Source organism: Rhinoraja longicauda, chromosome 3 (genome assembly GCF_053455715.1).
Source record: "Rhinoraja longicauda isolate Sanriku21f chromosome 3, sRhiLon1.1, whole genome shotgun sequence".
NCBI lineage: Eukaryota > Metazoa > Chordata > Chondrichthyes > Rajiformes > Arhynchobatidae > Rhinoraja > Rhinoraja longicauda.
Window position 1 is genome coordinate 51,130,530 of NC_135955.1, and position 25,102 is coordinate 51,155,631.

At 40.1% G+C, this 25,102-nt stretch overlaps 1 protein-coding gene across 1 annotated transcript in view; it reads left to right on the plus strand.

The window, feature by feature from the left end:
* Positions 1 to 25,102, plus strand: part of auh (AU RNA binding protein/enoyl-CoA hydratase) — a 129,700-nt gene that overhangs the window by 17,705 nt on the left and 86,893 nt on the right. The window contains exon 4 of the mRNA XM_078396099.1: positions 18,862 to 18,948. Coding sequence (XP_078252225.1) covers positions 18,862 to 18,948 — 87 coding nt within the window. The remainder of the gene's footprint in view (positions 1 to 18,861; positions 18,949 to 25,102) is intronic.

A 25,102-nucleotide genomic window follows, 5' to 3' on the forward strand; every position in this document is an offset into this window, starting at 1 on the left:
GAAACAGCATGGAAACAGTGTGTAGGAAGGAACTGCAGATGCTGGTTTACACCAAAGATAGGCACACAATGCTGGAGTAATTCAGCGGGTCAGGAAGCATCTCTGGAATAGGTGACGATTCGGGTCAAAATACTTCTTCAGACTGCGAGACAGGAGGGAGGGAAACTTGAGGTATGAAAAGGTTCACAACAAATCAGAGCTGGCACCGATGACCAAGGAAAGGCAGAGCCCACAATGGTCCAGTGTGGGCTGTGGAAGAGCTGATAACAAAGGAATATATGGATGTGAACAGTGGACCTGGCAGGGCAACTAGGTTGGGGGAGGGCGGAGGGAGAGGAAGTGCAGGGGTTACTTAAAATTTGAGAAATCAACATTCATACTGCTGCGTTGCAAGCTGCCCAAGTAAAATATGAGGTGCTGTTCCTCCAATTTGCATGGGACCTCACTCTGACAGTGGAGGAGGCCAAGGTCAGTTTGGGAATGGGATACTCTCTCCCCTCTCACCTTAAACTTATGTCCTCCAATTATTGATTCCCCTACTCTGGGTAAAAGACTCGGCATTCAACTTATCTATTCTCCTCATGATCTTATACATCTCAATAAGATCACCACTCTTCTTCTGCTCCAAGGAATACAGAATTAGCCTGTCAAATCTCTCCCTATAGCTCAAGCCCTCCGGTCCTGACAATATCCATGTAAATCTTCTCTGCATTATTTCCAGCTTAATAACATCCTTCCAATAACAGGGTGACCAAAACTGAACACAATGCTTCAAATGCGGCTTTACCAACATTTTGTACAGCTGTAACATAACATCCCAGGTTCTGTACTCTGACTGATGAAGGCCAATGTACTGAAAGCCTTCTTGACCATCCTATCTACCATTAAAACCACCTTCTAAGAACTATGTACCTGCACTCATCGATCCCTGAGCTCTACAACACTCCCCAGAGCCTTGCCATTCACTGTGAAGGTCCTGCCCTGGTTTGACTTCCAAAATGCAATACCTTGCACAAATCTGCATTAAACTCAATTAACCATTCCTCAGCCCACTTGCCCAACCGATCAAGATTCTTATGTAATTTTTGATAACTATCTATGATACTACACACTTTAGTGTCATCTGCAAACTTAAAAATCATGCTGATATTCTCATCCAAATTGTTGATTATAAACCATAGACACAAATAGGCACCAATCCCTAAGGCACGGCACTAGTCACAGGCCTTCAGTCTGAACAGCAACCTTCCACTGTCTTTTCCACTGCTGAGTCTTTTACCTATGCTTCCTTCCATAGCCAATTCTCTATCCAGGTGTCTAGCTCTCCCTGGATCCCATACAAACAAACTTTCCAGAACAGCCTACCATGTGAAATCTTATTAAATGCCTTGCTGAAGTCCAAATAGACAACGTCGAAGGCTTTGCCCTCATCAATCTTTTTTGTTACAAAGTCAAGCCCTAATCTGGGTCCCCAGAACTATGAAGTAGTAATGTTGCATACCATCTTGATAGAGGTAGTGTTTTGCACCTCAAAGGTTGTTGGAACCAAGTTCAATAAGCAGGAGCCTGTGTTATCAAAAATACCATGTCGTAGGATTTTCATGCCTGTACTATATGAGTTTTAAACAGTGGCATCTGCTATACATTGGCCAGGTTAAGATAACAAACCCAGGGGCTTGTGTCCAGCATTTTGTGTCCAGCATTTTGTGTCCACCAGGGGCTTCATTCCTGACTAGATAATGGAGATCATCCTTCTTAGGGTAGCAATTTTATTTAGCATCTTTGCCATCTGCTTTCCTAATGTATGTCCCATGCCAGAAAGTCTTCTTGAGCTGTTGCTGCAAAGGTGCAATTGGATCATCTTTGGTGCACGATTCTGGAGATGATGTAAACACGGGTTTTTCAAGCTCTCTTCTAGCCTAACTGTTCTGTTGCAATCACTGAGGGACCATCTCAATAGGAATAATGGAAAAGCTAAGCAGTCATGTAGACAATGGGTTAATAATTAGGTTAGAGGTACATGTATAACTGAGTTTTTGAAATCTTTGCAGTTCAATAAAAAGGGGCTATATAACATTTGGATACTTATACATTTGACTTATAGCAGAAATAGATTATTGGAGGAAGGAAAGAAATGGTGCAAACAGTTAGTTATTGTTATTCAGTGAACTAGATAAGGAACCAGTGGCTGCAACCTGGTTTTAGTTCTTCATGTCTGTAATGATCATTTGGTTGAAGATTCTCACATTTTGGTGATCCCATTGGTTACTCCCATTATATAGCCATAAACATGCCAAAGATTTGCTCTGAGCTCTTTTAAGAAAGCCACTTAAACTGTACATGCAGTGAAATCCTCTGCTCAGTGAGAGTTCTAGTGATTTGATTGATGCTTGGATAATCGGTGAGGCTGTGATTCTGCGATGCTTTGTGCGTATTGGAAATAACTCCTGTTTTTGAGACATTTGCCTTTCACTCACTTTGTGGATGCAGCAAAATGAAGCAGCAACAATTTGGATGGTTCCCCCTCCAGTAATCACCTGTTTGGGTCGTGCATCTTCATTTACAATCTTTGTTTACAATTATTAGGTCCCCAGTTTTTGATGTAACAGCAGCCTAAATTGAAGTTTGCTGAAATTTTGAGCATTTATTTTTTCTTCCATTTTGCATTCTCTGTGCTCGATTGGATGTGATTGGCAAAGCAGCATGAGCTTGTAGTTTTTGTTTCTGGTGTCAAACCGATAATTTGGCACTTTACTGGTGTCAAGCATTATACTGCAACACTGTAAGATGTCATGTCACTTGTGTTTGGTTTGTGTTGTGCTTTTATTCGGTTATTTTATACTTTTTTAACTTGATAACATTCGTTCATAGCCTCATTTGAAGTTAACGTAGCTGTCTTGTTGCCTCCACAAAGTAATGTTAAATCAACTTAACGATTTACAAAATAGAATTATTTTAATATATATTTTAATATATGCCTGGAGATTTAATTGCATCAGACTCTCCCCGACTTGCGCAATAGGCAATTTATGTAAACTTGCACAAACAATTGTATATTCAGTCCCGAGTACAATCAAGGCAGTTTGTAATTTCCACAACTGTACAATCTCTCAAGTTTACATCTGTAGTTCCTTGTGACTAAACAATTGCAAGAAAGGGGGTAGAAATAAGCTGGCAATGGCGGCGGTGCCTACGCAGAAGGTCGCACTCCGCAGAAAGTACCCCAATGGCGAGACGGAACTCAAGTTTCCAAGTAATCTGAGAAAAACCCAAAGTGCCTGAGTAACTCGGCGCATGAGGCAGCATCTCTGGAGGACATGGATGTATATTTCCTCCACAGATGGTGTGGAGAGGTTTTGAATTATCAGCTGCTGCTGAGTTTCAGCTGGACGCTGCTGAGGCAGCAAGCTTTAGCCCAGTAGTATTTATTCGCAGTTGAGAGGGAAAGGTAGATCAGCTGTGATTGAATGGCGGAGTAGATCTGATTGACCTAATTCTGCTCTTATAATTTATAAATTTATGATTTGTCGAGCACGCAGCTACGGATTTCTGCTGGGTTTCAATTAATACTCGAGTTATTTTAGGCAAGGTGAAACTCGGTGATTCTGACTTGGGTAAAATCTGACTTGTGTAAGGGTTCACGGAACCTAACCCTTACTTAGTTGGGGCGTGTCTGTACCTTGTTCCAACACCCCCACTCCCCACCTGAGAAAAACATATGACTAATTCCAGGTTGTCTTGTATCACACCAAAAATTTGAACAAGCATTTCTGGGTGCAAGTGATCCCAGAAGTCCCAATCCGGTTTCTGCATCAGGGGCACATTGGATAACACCAGCAAACTCCCAACCAACTGTCGCACAATCACCGTCCTTTTTTCTTTATTAATTCAGACTAATCTCTCCCATTCCCCATGCTATCTGCATTAGTATCCTTACTCCCCCAGTCTATGCTATACTGGGATGGCCCTTACTACAATTATCCATCATTGCTCTGCATCGATAACTTCCTCAACTCCAATCCGAGCACCGTGAATCCAATTGTCACCACATGGACAATATCTGGTCTGTTGTGCCTGAGGTCTTGGTCATCAATTAGGGTGCCCAAAAAGTTCTAGTCCATTACACTTATGATTTGATGTACTGTTTTGGAGTTTATAAAAGTTTGACAGTACAAATCTACTTTCACATTTTGGCTATAAACTTGGAAAACCTAACAAATTAAGTTGACGTTAGGACTTAATTTCTTCCTGCCTTGAATGGGAAGAAATTTATACTTTAGGACATTACTACCTGAATTTTGGCTGTTGTGTAAATCCACTTTTGAATTTATGCACTTGTTTTTCATTACTGATGATCTTTTTTTATGCACATATGCAATCAACTTATTCAAGTGTGACAACTGGCCTTTTCAAAAAGAGGTTCAATTACCTTGCAAAAGCGTACTATGTGACATTTGAAATTATGAGAAATTAGGGAATGTGTTATATCACCTTGGCCTTTTGCTGGATCTGTGGAAATCGACTGTTTTTAATTATTGTTTGCAGTGGATAGACTGAGATAATTAAAAACGTATGTAGAATGTTTAATTCTAGAATGTGATTGTATTTTGTTTTATCAGTTGGCTTCCTTTTAAATTGCAGAACTTACAGGAGCAATATGAATTTCAAGAAATACTTTGTGTAGGCATTTTGTAATTGAAATTGTTCATTTAATTTTTTTGAACATGGTTTCACTTGTGTATTGAGTAGGCTTAAAGAAAATTCTAACATTTTTATATTTATAATCACTTTTACTTGTTAAAGTGCTGCTGTTATCTATCACTTGCTTATTTGGAGCCTGCCCAAAACTGTAGTTAAGGAGTCAACAAAAGGAACTGCATATGCTGCTTTACAAGAGAAGGCACCAAGTTCTGGAGTAATTCAGCAGATCAGGCAGTATCTCTGGTGATCATAGAAATGTTGACTCTCCATATTCACCAGATGTGCTCTCTGATTAGCTGAGTTACTGCAGCACTTTGTTTTTATCTGTGGTTAAAGAGTTCTGATTTGGGACAGTGATTTGTTTAATTGAATAATAATTGTATTTGTCCAAATCCAATGTTTTGATTCGCTATAGTATCTTCAATTCTTTTCACAAAATATTTTAGTTTAAATGAGACACCTCATTGTGGCCCTTACACTTCTCCGTGGCGATAACATTCTTTTTATTTTCTCATTTGCACTGCCTATAGTACTCGTGTATGGTATGATCTAGAATAATCTTGTATGATTAGAGCAGGCAAAGCATTCCGGGCACTCTGCTGTATATGTTAGTTGGGAGTCACCATGTTGTAGACATTGACAAAGTCGAGCTTTCTGCATGGAATTTCAGCATGAATTTTCTGTGGCACAATTTCTGTTGCTGCCATTTTTTTTAGCCAAGATGGATATGACAGATAAAAGAAACAGTGGTCAGTTTAGCAGTCATTGATATTCCTGTGAGCTCTTGCTTGGATGATGAATAATTTTGCAGGATGTGAATCCTTTCATTGAGGGTACTGTGCGGCCTTATACTTGGGCAATGGTTATGACACAATCATGTTAAAAGCAATTCTTCAGAAGGTGGACTATATTGGAGTTCGCTTTTTCTACAGCTGCTTTGCCCATCCTTTCTAACTCTGACCTTAAAGTCACCAAGGAAGATAAGTTTGGTCCCTTGGGTCTTTATAAACAGTGATTGCTCAAAGTCAGAGCAGATTTCTTCCACCTCATCCATTGCCACCTAATTTGGGGTATATCCACTAAAAGATGAAGTATTTCATCTTCCATGAAATTAGCTTTCTCAACACGATAGATATCAGATCAGTCATACAAGTGGAATATGATTCAGTAAGTTTACAAAATTAATAACCATCAACATTACACATTAAATGTAACACATGTCTGTAATTGCTCAACTTCGATCCAATTTACCCATGATTCATCTTCATAACTTATTCAAATCATTCCTCAGAAAATTATTAATCTGCATGAAACAGTGTGAAAAAAGAAAATACTAAGAAAGAGGAACAGAGAATGTTGTGATAATAAATATAGCATCCCAATGCATTCTTGCACAAATAGTGAAATATAAATGCATTTGTAAACACAAAATCTTCATACTTTGGCTTCACCACAATTTTTGAAACCTCAAAATTTCAAAAATGAAATTTATTAACCAACAATCATGATTGAAACTCTACATTAGTTGTGCAGATTTAACCAACTTATTATAACTTTGTATTGTGAAGCCACATTTAAATGTTGAATTCTATTAACTTGAGTGGGAGTGTAAGACAGATGATCTTGGTCACTTATCCAGCTAATGGTAAGAGAATCAGGCTGGGAATACAATGAGCAAACAACTAACACAGTACTACGACTTTCACACTTTCACTGAAATTAGATTTTTTTTGGCAAGTTGTTGTTAGAAAATTGATCTTTTGTCACCAGGAAACATTTCTATCATCTCAAACTAACCAGTTGTGCTTACTATTTAATTTTCTTTTCATTGCATTTCTATCCAAAGTATCAAACTGTTGAATAATTTCCGACCAGATATTTATATAGTTCTTCCTTATAATAATGGACATCAAAACTGTTGCATCAGAGAATCTGCTTCACTTCTGTAATTTTTGTGAAAGGTGAAAAAAAATCTTGGTTTTGAGGCTGCCACATAAGTAAAGCTTAAAAATTATGCATGGTATTATTCCCAGCAATGACTGACATCCGAAGGAATTAGCTAATTTTCCTTTCTGAACACAATGTAGAACTAATTTTGGGATGAAAGGGCTTATTTAACAGCAAGACCTAATGAGCTTTAACCAGGAAACAAGCAACATGGTTGAAAAATGGGTGTTGTAGTTTGCTTACTTTCATAACTGATCATCAGTTATCGTCAATAAGCAAAATAACTTAATAGCCCTTTGAATGAGAGACGATTTGCTGTTAATTTCAAAAGTAATGAGGACAGGTGCTACTACATTTAGGATACCTTTTGTTGTACTTTTGACATTTACAGGTGAAATTTTATTATTCTACAAGATAGGGTTTGGGTTAGGCATCATTTTCCTTCTGATATACTCCCCTCATCTCTATTAGAAGGTGGAAATTCATATTGGGCGGTAGTTACGTTGATAGTTGTGGCCAACCAACATTTCACCTACAATTGTTTATGTAGATAGTGGGTGTTGATGGTCCATTGGAACGGATCTACCTTCTGTATAGGTTTGTTTCTGACCTTGAATTGCTTTGTCCCCTTCTTGGTTTGATGCTGAAACTAATCGTAGGTATTTATTCACAAACTGCTGGAGTAACTCAGCAGGTCAGGCAGCATCTCAGGAGAGAAGGAATGGGTGACGTTTGGGGTCGAGACCCTTCTTCTTCAGCAGTTTGGGAATAAATACCTCGATTTGTACCAGCATCTGCAGTTATTGTCTTATACTACCTGAAACTAATCGTAATCACTTCAGTTCCTTCACCTTAATTGACTAACTCACCATTAAATGAATTAAAAATAACAGAGTCTAGGATTTATTTTCCCATTGCATATCATTGCAGACCCACAAACAAAGTTGATTGTAGGTTTTATGAAATCTGGATTATTAAAAGGTCTTGCTTCCGGCGTTTTCTGCTGAGTCTATTTGCAGCAGTGAATCTCCTTTATGTCTAGGAAACCTCATATTTGTAGGTCAGGTGCGACGGGGTGCTGTGGGGAGGGGGTGGTGGAAATCGAGGATAATACCATTATGAATTATTTGGATACGGTTTCTTTATTAGGAAACAAATCAAATAATTGGTAGAAAATCATCACTATATAAACCTTGCGATATGTTTTTAGAATTATTTTGTTTTGGAACCATTGACCTCACGATGGAATCTTAAATCTTGTGGCTCTTTTTTAATGTGACATATTAGACTTGGTTTAACTATTTTGTTTAACTATTTGTGACCTTAGTTTATTTAGTAATCAAATGCAGGTAATTGACATTGAGTGTATTAAAAACCTTTAGCATGTGGAGTCCTTTTATCCACTTGAGCACACTGAACCATTCAATGAAATCATGACTATTTTTGTACCTTATTTACTTTCCCATCTGATCCGTGTATCCCTTGATTGCCTTCCTATCCAAAAACATTTCAGTCTCAGCCTTGAAAATGTTGTAAAATCAAAATAGCATTATTGGGTTACATGTCCAAATAATGCCTGAAGCATCACCTATCCATTCTTCAGAGATTCTTCAGAGATTCTGCCGGATTTGCTGAGTTACCAGTGCTTTGTGTCTTTTTTCATAGTTACAAGCTTGCTTGTAGCAATCAATAAACAGATAGCAGTGATCCTAAAAACAGTGGATCAAATTAAAATTTCACAGTCTGGCAAATTTATTTGTGGATGGAGGTGGCCAATTATATAGCTTACAGGTGACGGCACTAAGAGATTTCCAACTGTCTATGAAGGCATGTGGGGGCTGAAGATGAGACAAAGGCAATTGTCCAGGCATGTCTGGTTAGAGACTACAAGCGAGTGATTCAATTTGGCTTTCTTTCCAGATCCCCACCATTACAAAAGCCAGTCTTCAGCTAATTTAATTTGATTGATGTGATCGGTAGAAAAAGCTGAGGACACTAGATGCAGAATAAACAATGGGTACAGACTGCATTCAGATGCAGTGCTGAAGATTTGCATTTCAGAACAAGTGGCACCCCCAGATAATTACATTGCTCCAATAGTTACATTTACAACATTGATATCCTGTTCACTAAAAGCAGAACCATCTTTTTGCCAATCAGTATACTGTTACAATAATCAGCAAGCAGCTAATAGGTGGACCAGTGTACTGAAATCCAAAATGGAAGTGAGATGAATTGGCCTTGATGTAAAGGCAGCTTTCAACTGATTGTAACATTAAGGTGCTCTGAAAGAACTGAAGTCAGTGGGTATCAAGAGTAAAATATCCCAATGGTTGGAATTATACAGCACTCAGAGGGTGTGGATGTTGGAAGATGATCATCCCAACCCAAGGACATCACTACTGGAGTTCTTCAGAGCATTGTCCTATGCCAACCATTGTCAATTGATTAATTAATGATTTTCTATTATATGGCCATAAGTGGGAATGTTCTCTGATGATTGCACTATTTTCAATTCCATTTGTATTCTTATTCACAGTCCATGTCTACAGACAGCAAGATAATGATATTATTTGGACATTGGAGAGTAATATTTTGTGGCAGACATCGCTGTCAAGCAAAAGTCTAATTACTATTCAATGACATTCAGTGTAATTTCCATCAGCTGCCCTCTGTGGTTTCCCCATTGACCAAAAATTCAATCAGGCCCACTATATAAACATGGTGGCTAAAAGAAGCGGTCAGAGTTGGTTAATCTGTGGCAACTAATGCACAAGGGACTTTCCACAAGAAGGGAACTTGATTCAATGAGGCTTCATTTGGCCAGGCAAATGGAGATGGCGAGAATAAATGTTTAGGAAGGTGAAGGGGTACAGATCAAGGCGATCGCTTGGTCATAGAGTCGTACAGCATGGAAACAGGCCCTTCGGTCCAACCTTCCCATACCGACCGACTCGTCTCATCTACACCAGTCCCACATGCCCACGTTTGGGCCACATCCCTCTAAACCTATCCTATCTATGTACCGTTCCAAATATTTCTTAAACGTGGCAATAGTCCCTGCCTCAACTACCTCCTCCGGCAGATCGTTGCGTACACCCTCCACCCTTTGTGTAAATAAAATGTTACCCCTCGGGTGTTTATTAAATCTTTACCCCCTCACCTTAAACCTATGTCCTCTGGCTCTCAATTCCCCTACTCTGGGGAAAAGACTCTATATCTATTCCTCATGATTTTGTACACCTCTATAAGATTGCCCCTCACCCTACTGCGCTCCAAGAAATAAAGTCCTAGCCTACTCAACCTCTGCCTATAGATCAGGCCCATGAGTCTTAGCAACATCCTTGTAAATCTTCTCTGCACCCTTTTCCTGCTTGACATCTTTCCTATAACTTGATGACCAAAACTCAACACAATACTCTAAATATGGCCTCATCAACGTCTTTTAGAACTGCCATATGACTTCCCAACTTCTATCCTCGATACTCTGACTGATGAGTCAGAGTATTGAGTATAGAATAGAGTATATTTCTTGAATCAGAAACTCAACATCTTTCAGGACAAAGCAATTGCCTTGATCAGTGTCTCCATCTCCTTCCTGAACATTTATTTCTTCATCACCATTGCACTGGAATACAGGAATACAGAGCTTTATTTGTCATTCGGTACCGAGGTACCGAACAAAATTACATTGCAGTCACACACACAAAAAAAAAAAAGAACACAAGACACATGACCCCAACACAAACATCCATCACAGTGACTCCAAACACCCCCTCACTGTGATGGAGGCAACAAAACTTCCACTCTCTTCCCCACGCCCACGGACAGGCAGCTCGTCCCCGACCGACCCGCACAGTCCCCGCAAGGGAAGATGCAGTGTGGATGCAGTGTGTGCCATGTACAGTTTTCCAAACTATGACTAGTACTACTAAGAAGGAAAGGGCAAGAGGCTAGTTGGAATACCACCACTTGTAGAATCCCCTCCATGTTGTACACTGTACTGATTTAAAAATCTATCTCTATTCCTTCATTATCACTGGATCTAAACCGTGGATCTGCCTCTTTGAAAGCACTGATGGAAATAGTTTCAATAGAAGGGCTGCATCAAGCAACTGGCAATGGTTTGAAATGTTATTGATTATACATTAAAGGTAAAATGCACTGTAACCTTTGATTAGTGGTAATTTATTAACTCCAGTTTTGTGACCCCTTATTTTATGCAATACCCTTTCTTCTGATACCTTATCAAATAATGTTTGAAATTCCACGATACCCATGGGTTTCCCATTTTTCCACAGTGCCAGAGATATGGGTGTTTCCGTAAATAAGGGTACCAATCTGTGACATGGGTGGCCAAATTTCAAAGTTATTAAATCATAATGAAATACCACAGGATTAAAAATGGGCCTACCTATGATCGTTTTGAGCTAATTTAAGATCAAAATCAACCAAAATTTGACCAAAGTTTAATACTTTCAAAATCTGAATAAAAAAGAGAAGAAAACATTTTTTTTAATAAAATATATGACATATGGGGCACTTACTGATTTTGAAGCTCCCTTACAAAATGTCGGTACCTAGGGCGGCACGGTAGCGCAGCGGTAGAGTTGCTGCTTTACAGCGAATGCAGCGCCGGAGACTCAGGTTCGATCCTGCCTACGGGTGCTGCACTGTAAGGAGTTTGTACGTCCTCCCCGTGACCTGCGTGGGTTTTCTCCGAGATCTTCGGTTTCCTCCCACACTCCAAAGACGTACAGGTATGTAGGTTAATTGACTGGGTAAATGTAAAAATTGTCCCTAGTGGGTGTAGGACAGTGTTAGTGTGCGGGGATCGCTGGGCGGCGCGGACTTGGTGGGCCGAAAAGGCCTGTTTCCGGCTGTATATAAACATAGCACAACAACATAACCCATCATGTGGCCCGTAGTTCACGCCAGAGTCATTATAATCGCGTTGTTTGAATTTTAAAAACAATCGTGGCGAGTGCAAAACAAAACAGAGCGCTAAAAATAGCATTGACAACAGGACGGACTACAGAATGAGACATCGCTAAAATAGGTGAGCAAACTAGATTTTTATTTCATGATTTCAAGTTCTATTCATTATTAAGTAATTCAATGGAAAGTATTCACTCGAGTTTGGAAGGATGAGAGGGGATCTTATCGAAACATATGATTATTAAGGGGTTGGACACGCTAGATGCAGGAAAAATGTTCCCAATGTTGGGGGAGTCCAGAACCAGGGGCCACAGTCTAAGAATAAAGGGGAGGCCATTTAAAACTGAGGTAAGAAGAAACTTTTTCACCCAGAGAGTTGTAAATTTGTGGAATTCTCTGCCACGGAAGGCAGTGGAGACCAATTCACTGGATGAATTTAAAAGAGAGTTAGATAGAGCTCTCGGGGCTGGTGGAATCAAAACGAAAAGGCAGGCACAGGTTACTGAATGTGGATGATCAGCCATGATCACAATGAATGGCGGTGCTGGCTCGAAGGACCAAATGGCCGCCTCCTACACATATTTTCTATGTTTCTATGAAAGCTTAAACACAAAATATAAACAATAAAAAAAGAAACAATAAATATAAAAACGGTTCACGGGTGACACATTTCACACGTGACCAATGGGGGCACCACTACTCACGTTCTGCTGTAAAAACTTGGAATATCAGAAAACCATCTAATCGAGTGATAAATAAAAATCATAAGCATAATCAGAATTTGGCTTATATAGTGTTATTTAATTGCAAAATTAATGTAATTTTTCTGGTATAAATTAGCCTAAGGATTTGTTGAACTCTGCTTGAAAAATGTCACAAAAAAAGGCAAGATAACAGGGACCTTTCTGATATTTTTATTTGTAAAAGCAGATTTCTTTATTTTTGCTTCATCTCATTATTTTGGCTATACACGGTGATCTATACTACTTAAAATACAGGATATGAAACAATGGGAATATACATAAAAAACAGGAAAGTACCCTGAAGTTTGGAGATCTTCAGTTTCACTACTGAGTGCTGTATTTACGGAAAAACCCATATGCTAAACCACTATTCGATTAAGAGAGCTGCTGGAGAAGCACCAGCGGGTCAGGCAACATTTGTGGAGGGAACTTCAGTCCATTTGAAGGGTCTCAACCTGAAATGTCGACTGAACACTTCCTCTCCACACATTTCCTTGCTGATTCATCCAGCAGCTCTCCCTTTATTGCAACTGAGTCCAGCATCTGTAGTCTCATCCCGCTATTGGAATTGTCAAATAGAATTCCTCTTCATTAAATCATAGTGTTCTGTTTTATTGTGTTATGATTTTTCCGAATGCTGGTTATCGTGACTGTGGTAATCATTTCAAGAGATTTCCGCACAACTGAGCCAAGTTGAATGAGCTGTCGTTGCCTGTATTTACTCTTTACTTTGAATAGCAGTATCACATTTATTACCTTCCAATCTGGTGGAATTATTGCTGAAGCAATGTATTTCTGGAAGATGTGTTTCAATACATTCACTTCACTTTGGACCCCTGGGGGTTGAAACTATCTGATTCATGAATGTTGTCAGTTTTCAGCTTCCGTAATCTCACCCGTATTTTAATTTCCCAACTCTTTCTTAAAGTATAGTCCTCACTTTTTTACTGGTACATTTCTTGTTTCCTCTACAGTGAAAACAGATGGTAAATATTTGTTTAATGCCTCATACAATTATTTACAATATATTTTGCTGCTTTTCCTTTCATAATCTAACATGCCATTTATCAGTTTTTGAATAATTGCTGATTCTTAAAACAGTAGTAAACTTGAGGCTTGTTGCACTTATAGACAATAGGTGCAGGAGTAGGCCATTCGGCCCTTCGAGCCAGCACCGCCATTCAATGTGATCATGGCTGATCATTCTCAATCAGTACCCCATTCCTGCCTTCTCCCCATACCCCCTGACTCTGCTATCCTTAAGAGCTCTATCTAGCTCTCTCTTGAATGCATTCAGAGAATTGGCCTCCACTGCCTTCTGAGGCAGTGAATTCCACAGATTTACAACTCTCTGACTGAAAAAGTTTTTCCTCATCTCAGTTCTAAATGGCCTACCCCTTATTCTTAAACTGTGGCCCCTGGTTCTGGACTCCCCCAACATTGGGAACATGTTTCCTGCCTCTAACGTGTCCAACCCCTTAATAATCTTATATATTTCGATAAGATCCCCTCTCATCCTTCTAAATTCCAGTTTATACAAGCCTGCCATTCCGGGAATTAACCTAGTAAACCTACGCTGCACGCCCTCAATAGCAAGAATATCCTTCCTCAAATTTGGAGACCAAAACGGCACACAGTACTCCAGGTGCGGTCTCCCTAGGGCCCTGTACAACTGCAGAAGAACCTCTTTGCTCCTTTACTCAACTCCTCTTGTTATGAAGGCCAACATTCCATTGGCTTTCTTCACTGCCTGCTGTACCTGCATGCTTCCTTTCAGTGACTGATGCACTAGGACACCCAGATCTCGTTGTACGTCCCCTTTTCCTAACTTGACATCATTCAGATAATAATCTGCTTCTTATTCTTATCACCAAACTGGATAACCTCACACTTATCCACATTAAACTGCATCTGCCATGCATCCGCCCACTCGCACAACCTGTCCAAGTCACCCTGCAACCTCATAGCATCTTCCTCACAGCTCACACTACCACCCAGCTTCGTATCATCTGCAAATTTGCTAATGGTACTTTTAATCCCTTCATCGAAGTCATTAATGTATATTGTAAATAGCTGCGGTCCCAGCACCGAGCCTTGCGGTACCCCACTAGTCACTGCCTGCCATTCTGAAAGGGACCCATTTATCCCCACTCTTTGCTTTCTGTCTGTCAACCAATTTTCTATCCATGTGAGTACCCTACCCCCAATACCATGTGCTCTAATTTTGCCCACTAATCTCCTATGTAGGACCTTGTCGAAGGCTTTCTGAAAGTCAAGGTACACCACATCCACCGGCTCTCCCCAGTCAATTTTCCTAGTTACATCCTCAAAAAATCCAGAAGATTAGTCGAGCATGATTTTCCCTTCGTAAATCCATGCTGACTCGGAACGATCCTGTTACTGCTATCCAAATGCTCCGCAATTTCGTCTTTTATAATTGACTCCAGCATCTTCCTCACCACTGATGTCAGACTAACTGGTCTATAATTTCCAGTTTTCTCTCTCCCTCCTTTCTTAAAAAGTGGGATAACATAAGCTACCCTCCAATCTACAGGACCTGATCCTGAATCTATAGAACATTGGAAAATGATCACCAATGCATCCACAATTTCTAGAGCCAACTCCTTAAGTACCCTAGGATGCAGACCATCAGGCCCTGAGGATTTATCAGCCTTCAGTCCCATCAGTCTACCCAACACCATTTCCTGCCTAATGTGAATCTTCCTCAGTTCCTCCGTCACCCTGATCATCATGACTTAATCCTCTCCTTAACCTCCTTAGTTTGCTTCAGATGATCATTTCTTTACCATTGTGGTTTTTTTTGTCTCAATGTAATGTACATTTTTGAAAATTCAATTTCTCTTTAATACTTTGTTAATTTTGACTGAACCTTTAGCTATATTTTAAATGTCCATTTTTTAAAACAATTTTTTGATTTATTATTGAGTTTCTTAATATTTAACATTATGAAATAGGTTTTATTTTGGATCTTATTTATATCTTTTAAATTTTCTTTATTTTAATATTGCAGATTATCTGTAGTTAGTTCAATGAGTGTTCAATGTTGGATTATTTTCTATTTGGCATTGGTGGATTATCACATGTGCAGAAATACAATGAAGAACTTCAAGCCAATTCATACCATAAACAAGCGCAAAAGGGAAAAATAACAAGTGCAGAATGTGGTTTTACAGCAGTACAGTGTTACAGTTACAGAGAAAATGTAGATAAACAAAGTGCAAGGGCCACAAAAAGTATGATAGGGAGATTGGGACTACGCCCTATTCTTATGAGAGATCTGTTCAGAATTCTGAATAACACCGGGGAAGAAGCAGTTCCTGAGTTTGGTGATATGTGTTGTAAGGAGTGGGGTTGTGTTTACAGAAAATGGTCCGTATCTCAACTTCATCGTCATCTGTCAAGTGTCAAGAAATGCAGGTTGAAAAAGAAATAAATCTGTTTATTTATATGCTCTTTATTTCATATAAATTCCATGAGAGTACATTTTATTCAGTGGGGTAAACCCTCATTGTAACGGACCATGGGGGGGGGGGGGGGGGGGGGATAGGAGGGGAGGGGAAAGGTGTCCGTTATTACCGATTGTCCGCTATAACCAAGTAAGGATTTATCATTGTATGTAGTTGAAGAAAGAGCTAGACATGATGGTTAATACACAAAAGGACATGAAGTGCTGGAGTAACTTAGCGGGTCAGGCAGAATTGCTGGGAGAGCATGGGTTGATAACGTTGGGACCCTTCTGCTGAGCTATTCCAGCACTTTGTGTCCTTCCATCTTAAAATTTGGCGTTGATGCTGCTGGTCTGCACCAGCGAGCCGTTCTTTACAAAATACAGCAGGGTCGGATGAGAGGGCATGAGAAAGCGCTGTCTCCTGGTGCTACAACGTGAGCTGCAACAACAGCAGTGTCAACCGGACTGTGCGGTGGGTGAAGAAGGGCTCGCTAGTGCATCCTGTGTGCCAAGGGTAGCATTGGAAGCCGCCTCTGCAGTGACTGGCGGTGGCTTTGGCAGGCCCGCCCTCTATAACTGAAAATCGTTATAAAAGGGTCTATTTATTCACAAAATGCTGGAGTAACTCAGCAGGTCAGGCAGCATCTCAGGAGAGAAGGAATGGGTGACGTTTCGGGTCGAGACCCTTCTTCAGGTCAGTTAAAATGTGAGTTTACTATCTCAAATTTTGGGGTAGTTATTTGTGAATTCGATAAAGGTGAATTTCCATTACCCAACTGTAATGCAGAGGTCTCCTGAAGTTTATGAACCTGCCAACAAGCACATTTTTGGGTTGTGGAAGAAACCCGGGGAAACCCATGTTGCCATACTCCACAACCCTGAAAAATTATTGTAGTAAAGACTAGTCGTGTCATTTAAATGTGGAAAGACCGAACATTTGAGTGTGCAGTTCAGCAAAGTTGTTCTTGACCTGGGAATGAATGACACCCTACATTTGGTGAAAGATGGGGTGGGGGTGGAGGTGTGGGAGATGAAGCGCAGAAGACTGCAGACAACTTAATCACATAATTTGGAGGTAAAGTAAAAACAAAATGTCCTTGCCATACCAACTGCTTTGATCATGGGGCTGTGGGTACTTCCCAAAATTCCTTGCGAAGCCCAAATCCTCGAAAGATGTGGCATATGATGTCATTCGGAGATGAGGTTGTATTTTGTATTAAGGGGACTTTACAAATAAAATTGCGTAATTTTGGACTAGATTGAATTTAACTGCAAGCATCAATAATAGTATTGAACTCACTGGAAATGGCAGGAAATGGACAGGAAATATCAGACTGAGAGAATAATTCTGATAATGGGCAGAATTGTTTTAATTTCTTCTGTTGCTATCATGCCAGTCTCTACCACAATACTTTGTTATTCTTTATAGTTTGCTTTCTTCTCAAATTCTGTAGAACTTGAGCAATTGTAGTTTCTGGGAAAGACACATTGTTCCAATATAATCTTGGCTTGAATGTAAAGGTTGACATAACATTCAGGATAACAGAAGTAACATTTTGAATACACCATTGTTCAGCTTCAACATTTTTGAAGTAGATGTTGTATTGGTGAAAATAATGATTCAGTACAAGCTTGCAGATGTTGTATAATTAGTCTGTCTGTATAAACTGACTAGAGTCATAGTCATAGATTGATAGTGTGGAAACAGGCCCTTCGGCCCAACTCGCCCACACCGGCCAACAGTGTCCCAGCTGCCCTAGTCCCACTTGCTTGTGCTTGGTCCATAACCCTCCAAACCTATCCTATCCGTGTATGTGTCCAACTGCTTCTTAAACGATGGGATAGTCCCAGCCTCAACTACCTCCTCTGGCAGCCTGTTCCATACATCCACTACCCTTTGTGTGAAAAAGTTACCCCTCGGATCCCTATTAAATATTTTCCCCTTCAACTTGAACCTATGTCCTCTGGTCCTCGATTCCTCTTCTCTGGGTAAAATCATCTCCTGATAAACTCCAGCAAGCACAGGCATAGCCTCTTTTCATACATCGTGCAGCGTAGGTTCACTAGATTAATTCCCGGAATGGCGGGACTGTCGTATGTTGGAAGGCTGGAGCGATTGGGCTTGTATACACTGGAATTTAGAAGGATGAGGGGGGATCTTATTGAAACATATAAGATAATTAGGGGATTGGACACATTAGAGGCAGATAACATGTTCCCAATGTTGGGGGAGTCCAGAACAAGGGGCCACAGTTTGAGAATAAGGGGTAGGCCATTTAGAACGGAGATGAGGAAGAACTTTTTCAGTCAGAGGGTGGTGAAGGTGTGGAATTCTCTGCCTCAGAAGGCAGTGGAGGCCAGTTCGTTGGATGCTTTCAAGAGAGAGCTGGATAGAGCTCTTAAGGATAGCGGAGTGAGGGGGTATGGGGAGAAGGCAGGAATGGGGTACTGATTGATAGTGATCAGCCATGATCGCATTGAATGGCGGTGCTGGCTCGAAGGGCTGAATGGCCTACTCCTGCACCTATTGTCTATTGTCTATTGTCTATTGTCTATTGACCTCTGAATTCTCCCCACTGCTTCAGAATATTGCATATTCTTCAAATATTTGGTTATGGGATTTAAGCAGGATGTTGAGAAATAATGGAAGATTACAGCATGAAACATTAAACATTTTTCTCTCGCTACAGATGCTGCCTGTCTTATTGAGTATATCTGGCATTTTCTGCTTTTGTATGGATTTCTAGTGACCTTTTGATCTATAGGGTCTGTGAAATATTTTTTGTTTTTCATTGTTGGGATATTTTTGCCCCATTATTTTCTAATGTTCATTTAGAATATTAATCCATTGGCCGTCTGGAAATGACAGAAGAGTGAAATATTTCTACTATATGCATTTTGTTTTACTTGCATAATTTCTTTAAATATATGTATATAAACCATCTGACTTTGAAACAAGATATCTTGTTTTACCACACTGTTTATAGCACTTTTGAGAAATTCAAGATCTTCGTCTCAAGTTAAGAGGACATTCTGTATAAACCAGATTTATTTATTTTGCAGGTGCTGATTTGAAGGAAAGAGCAAAAATGCAGCCCAGCGAAGTTGGTCCGTTTGTTTCCAAGGCCAGAAGTTTAATTAATGAACTCGGTAAGTTGTGATCCAGAGAATCATTAACAGTTATTGTGAATATAATATTTGGAAATATGCCTTAAGGCTGAACTTTGATATAAAATACCGAGATTGGCTAGGGACAATGATAATAGACAATAGACAATAGACAATAGGTGCAGGAGGAGGCCATTCGGCCCTTCGAGCCAGCACCGCTATTCAATGTGATCATGGCTGAACATTCTCAATCAGTACCCCGTTCCTGCCTTCTCCCCATGCCCCCTGACTCCGCTATCCTTAAGAGCTCTATCTAGCTCTCTCTTGAATGCATTCATAGAATTGGCCTCCACTGCCTTCTGAGGCAGAGAATTCCACAGATTCACAACTCTCTGACTGAAAAGGTTTTTCCTCATCTCAGTTCAAAATGGCCTACCCCTTATTCTTAAACTGTGGCCCCTGGTTCTGGACTCCCCCAACATTGGGAACATATTTCCTGCCTCTAACCTGTCCAACCCCTTAATAATCTTATACGTTTCGATAAGATCTCCTCTCATCCTTCTAAATTCCCGTGTATACAAGCCTTGTTTGCTCCAGTCTTTCAACATATGACAGTCCCACCATTCCGGGAATTAACCTAGTAAACCTACGCTGCACGCCCTCAATAGCAAGAATATCCTTCCTCAAATTTGGAGACCAAAACTGCACACAGTACTCCAGGTGCGGTCTTACTATGGCCCTGTACAACTGCAGAAGGACCTCTTTGCTCCTATACTCAACTCCTCTTGTTATGAAGGCCAACATTCCATTGGCTTTCTTCACAGCCTGCTGTACCTGCATGCTTCCTTTCAGTGACTGATGCACTAGGACACCCAGATCCCGTTGTACGTCCCCTTTTCCTAACTTGACACCATTCAGATAATATTCTGCCTTCCTATTCTTACCACCAAAGTGGATAACCTCACACTTATCCACATTAAACTGCATCTGCCATACATCCGCCCACTCACACAACCTGTCCAAGTCACCCTGCAACCTCATAGCATCTTCCTCACAGTTCACACTACCACCCAGCTTTGTATCATCTGCAAATTTGCTAATGGTACTTTTAATCCCTTCATCCAAGTCATTAATGTATATTGTAAATAGCTGCAGTCCCAGCACCGAGCCTTGCGGTACCCCACTAGTTACTGCCTGCCATTCTGAAAGGGACCCTTTTATCCCCACTCTTTGCTTTCTGTCTGTCAACCAATTTTCTATCCATGTCAGTACCCTACCTCCAATACCATGTGCTCTAATTTTGCCCACTAATCTCCTATGTGGGACCTTGTCGAAGGCTTTCTGAAAGTCAAGGTACACCACATCCACCGGCTCTCCCCTGTCATTTTTCCTAGTTACATCCTCAAAGAATTTCAGAAGATTAGTCAAGCATGATTTCCCCTTCGTAAATCCATGCTGACTCGGAACGATCCTGTTACTACTATCCAAATGCTCCGCAATTTCGTCTTTTATAATTGACTCCAGCATCTTCCCCACCACTGATGTCAGACTAACTGGTCTATAATTTCCCGTTTTCTCTCTCCCTCCTTTCTTAAAAAGTTGGACAACATTAGCTACCCTCCAATCCACAGGAACTGATCCTGAATCTATAGAACATTGGAAAATGATCACCAATGCATCCACAATTTCTAGCGCCACCTCCTTAAGTACTCTGGGATGCAGACCATCAGGCCCTGGCGATTTATCAGCCTTCAGTCCCATCAGTCTACCCAACACCATTTCCTGCCTAATGTGGATTGAACATCTAAAGGTTTCTGTTGCAAACTACCATGAGTTAAACATTGTTAAGGAAAATAACTGCAGATGCTGGTACAAATCGAAGATATCACAAAATGTTGGAGTAACTCAGTGGGTCAGGCATCATCTCAGGAGAGAAGGAATGGGTGACGTTTCGGGTCGAGAGCCTTCTTCAGACTGAGTTAAACATTGGATCAACGTGGTTTCCCCTGCAATATATACTGTGCGCCAGGATCCAAAAAGCATAGCCATTGCTCCTCAAAGATTATGCAAAGAGTGGAAGCTGGTTTGAACTCATTGCGGATAGGAACTACAGAAGTGAGCCCTCTAAGCTTCCTTTCTTTGGTCCCCAACCACCAGAGTGTACCTTGACCAAGTTGGTACCTTAGTTTCAATAATAATCAACATTACTCCTGACATGCTTTTTCACATACTTCGCTGACCTTAGGTTGGTCACTTGACTCAACAGTAATGGAACGTACAATATGCTAGTATAAGAGTAGATATTGTGGTAGGAAACAATTTTGCTGATACTGATGTCCTTTTGGCCTTGTGAACACCAGTTGAGTTATTGAAACTGTTCTGAATCTACCTCATTTTTCAGATATTTGAATATTACATGATTTGACATCATGATGTTTTTGAAATACTTTTACAATGTGTGTTTCTTATGTTTTTGCTTATTATGATAAACTATTAAACTGCTGAAACAATGGTTTATGGAATTACTTCATTAAAAATATATATTTTGTGTAATGAGAAAAATAGATTTTTATTAGTTTACAAACTGGCATTTGTTAGGAATTTAAAACCAAGTTATAATGGAAGATTAAGTGAATAAACCATGATAAATGAATGTCAAATCATGTAATATTCAAATATCTGAAAAATGATGTAGATTCCTACTCTTTGCTTCCTGTCTACCAACCAATTCTCTATCGATGTCAATACCCTACCCCCAATACCATGTGCTCTAATTTTGCTCACCAACCGCCCGTGTGGGACCTTATGAAAGGCTTTCTGAAAGTCTAGATACACGACATCCACTGGTTCTCCTTCATCCATTTTACTTGTCACATCCTCAAAAAAATTCCAGAAGATTAGTCAAGGAAGATTTCCCCTTCATAAATACATGCTGACTTGGACCAATCCTTTTACTGCTATCCAAATGCGCCATTATTACCTCTTTGTAATGTAAGAAAATAACTGCAGATGCTGGTACAAATCAAAGGTATTTATTTCACAAAATGCTGGAGTAACTCAGCATGTCAGGCAGTATCTCAGGAGAGAAGGAATGGGTGACGTTTCGGGTTGAAACCCTTCTTCAGACTGATGTCAGGTGGGCGGGACAAAGGAACGATATAGGTGGAGACAGGAAGATAGAGGGAGAACTGGGAAGGGGGAGGGGAAGAGAGGGACAGAGGAACTATCTAAAGTTGGAGAAGTCAATGTTCATACCGCTGGGCTGCAAGCGAAGTATGTGGTGCTGTTCCTCCAATTTCCGGTGGGCCGTTATTACCTCTTTAGTAATTGACTCCAGCATCTTCCCCACCACCGATGTCAGGCCAACTGGTCTATAATTCCCTGTTTTTTCTCTCGCTCCTTTTTTTGAAAAGTGGGATAACATTAGCTACCCTCCAATCCACAGGAACAGATCCTGAATCTATTGAACATTGGAAAATCATCACCAATGCGTCCACGATTTCTAGAGTCACCTCCTTGAGCACCCTGGGATGCAGACCATCAGGGCCTGGGGATTTATCAGCCTTCAGTCCCATCAGTCTACCCAATACTATTTCTTGCCTAATGCAAATGTCTTTCAGTTCCTCTGGCTCCCTAGATCCTCTGTCCTCTAGTACATCTGGGAGATTGGGTCTTCCTTAGTGAAGACAGGTCCGAAGTACCTGTTCAACTCTTGTGCCATTTCCTTGTTACCATAATAATTTCACCCGTTTCTGCCTTCAAAGGACCCACATTTGTCTTTACTAATCTTTTTCTCTTAACATATCGAAAGAAGCTTTTACTGTCCTTCTTAATATTCTTGGCCAGCTTCGCTTCGTACCTCATCTTTTCAGCCCGTATTGCCCTTTTTGCCACCTTCTGTTTTCCTTTGAAAGTTGCCCAATCCTCTGGCTTCCCGCTACTCTTTTCTTTTAGTTTTATTCCATCTCTAACTTACCTTGTCAGCCACAGTTGCCTCTTACTCCCCTTAGAATCTTTCTTCCTCTTTGGAATGAATTGTATCTATTCTTGCGATGAATAGATACGACAAATTCTCAGGCAGTGGTCCAAGTTAGATTTGACCTTTGACGAGAAAGCAAGACTCTTTTCTCAGAATCGTCCAGCTTAGACATGGGTTTCAATGACACTATTTTTGTGTGTTAGTGTGTGTTCTCGTAGTTTGCTCAAACTAATGATAACCTTTAAAACTGAGGGAGTTCTCTCTGTTGGTTTGTTCCTCCATGCCTTGCATAGTCCAACAAGCAAATGTATAGCTTATGTTTTGCTGGTAAACTGTAAGTACAGTTTACTGAACAAGTGGGCAAGCTATATAGTGGAACAAATAAGGTGTTATTTGATGCAATATAGATATAATTTAGCCTGTTCACAGTTCTTTGTTGGGCCTTTGGATGTAACATCAGACAGGGTGCAAAAGAGGGAGAGGAAATCTTTAGGTTCCTGCATTCTTTACTCAATATATTGCTATGTTGGCTCGCTTTATCTTGGCTGTCTTTCACAGGCAATTAATCATTTTCTTCATCTGCCTCCATGTCCTCAACATTTTGGAAATGCAATTACCCTGACAGCAATTTCCTGCCAGGTCACCACGTTTCCTCTAAGTAGTTGCCTGGGATGCCAAAAAAGAAATGTTCCGTACTGGAGCTAATTTCTTTCTTTCTGGATCTGTTTCTCCCTTTGCCAGTAAAAAAAATCTCAAAAATACTTATGGGCAGCTCCAATCCAATATGTAATTATTTGCTAATTTTAATATTTTACTAATCTTATGGAGTTCAAGATATCTCAATAGCTTGCTTATTCTAAGTATAGGTATTTGATACATTTCATTTGATACTTTGGAATACAATCAATTTTTATTTTCCTGATTTGTATTTGACTTACAAACCTGATAGAAATATGCCATTCACTTACTCTATTTAGCAATATTGTCAAGTTTGATCAAAATAATTTTTTTGACCATGCTTTGTTCACCTTGGGTAATCAGTGTTAGAGCATTTATATATCTACTGATAATTGTCAAAAAATATTCAACAGTAAAGCATTGGAGTGCTCTTTCTAACTTTAACAATTTTTGGTAAGTAAAATTACCACAGGTTGTATCCCTTGATTTCTCTCACACATTTTAAAAATGAGATAGAGAACATTGCTTATATTCTAAATCTAGGTTGTTTCTATAAATTGTATTGCAAAATACATTATTGATTGAAAAGTTGAAATTTTAAGTGATATTTATTTCTTGCTCCTGTAGCGTCATTGTAATTACGGAGAAGTGACTAGTTGTTTAAGTTCAATGCATGTCAAGCAGTTTTTGTTGATCGTCTGTACCCAATTACCCAATTTTTGAAAATTGCATTTTGGAAAGGACATATAAAATCAACTGCAAAGGTCAATATCTTGTAGTTGCTATACCAGAAGTTGGGAAACCATTGCAGCTTGATCGGGCAGGAGTAGATTTAGATTTAGATTTAGATTTAGATTCTACAGCACGGAAACAGGCCCTTTCGGCCCACCAAGTCCGCGCCGCCCAGTGATCCCCGCACATTAACACTATCCTACACACACCAGGGACAATTTTTACATTTACCCAGTCAATGAACCTACAAACCTGCACGTCTTTGGAGTGTGGGAGGAAACCGAAGATCTCGGAGAAAACCCACGCAGGTCACGGGGAGAACGTACAAACTCCATACAGACGGCGCCCGTAGTCAGGATCGAACCTGAGTCTCCGGCGCTGCATTCGCTGTAAGGCAGCAACTCTACCGCTGTGCCACCGTGCCGTAATGGAAGCTTGTTAATTATGAGGGCAGAAATATTTTAAATCAGAATTTGAGACTGGAGGATGATGAATTGGTGGTGGAGAGGAGCTGGTTGGGTTAATTAAAAGATTATGCAATTTTAAAAATGGGAATTAATGCACGAGTGGAAAAGAGACTAGTACCCAGAGGACAATAAAAAAAAGCCTTCCATTAGTTTGTCTGATTTCAACTATTTTGGTCGAGAAATATCACACAAGGATTACAATGGTTATGTAGATGTCAAGTCATTAGGGCCTGTCCCACTTAGGCGATTTTTTAGGCGACTGCCGGCAACTGTCAAAGTCGTAGCAGATTGCCAACATTTTCTTTTACCCTACGATAATGACCACGACAATGCCGAGTCA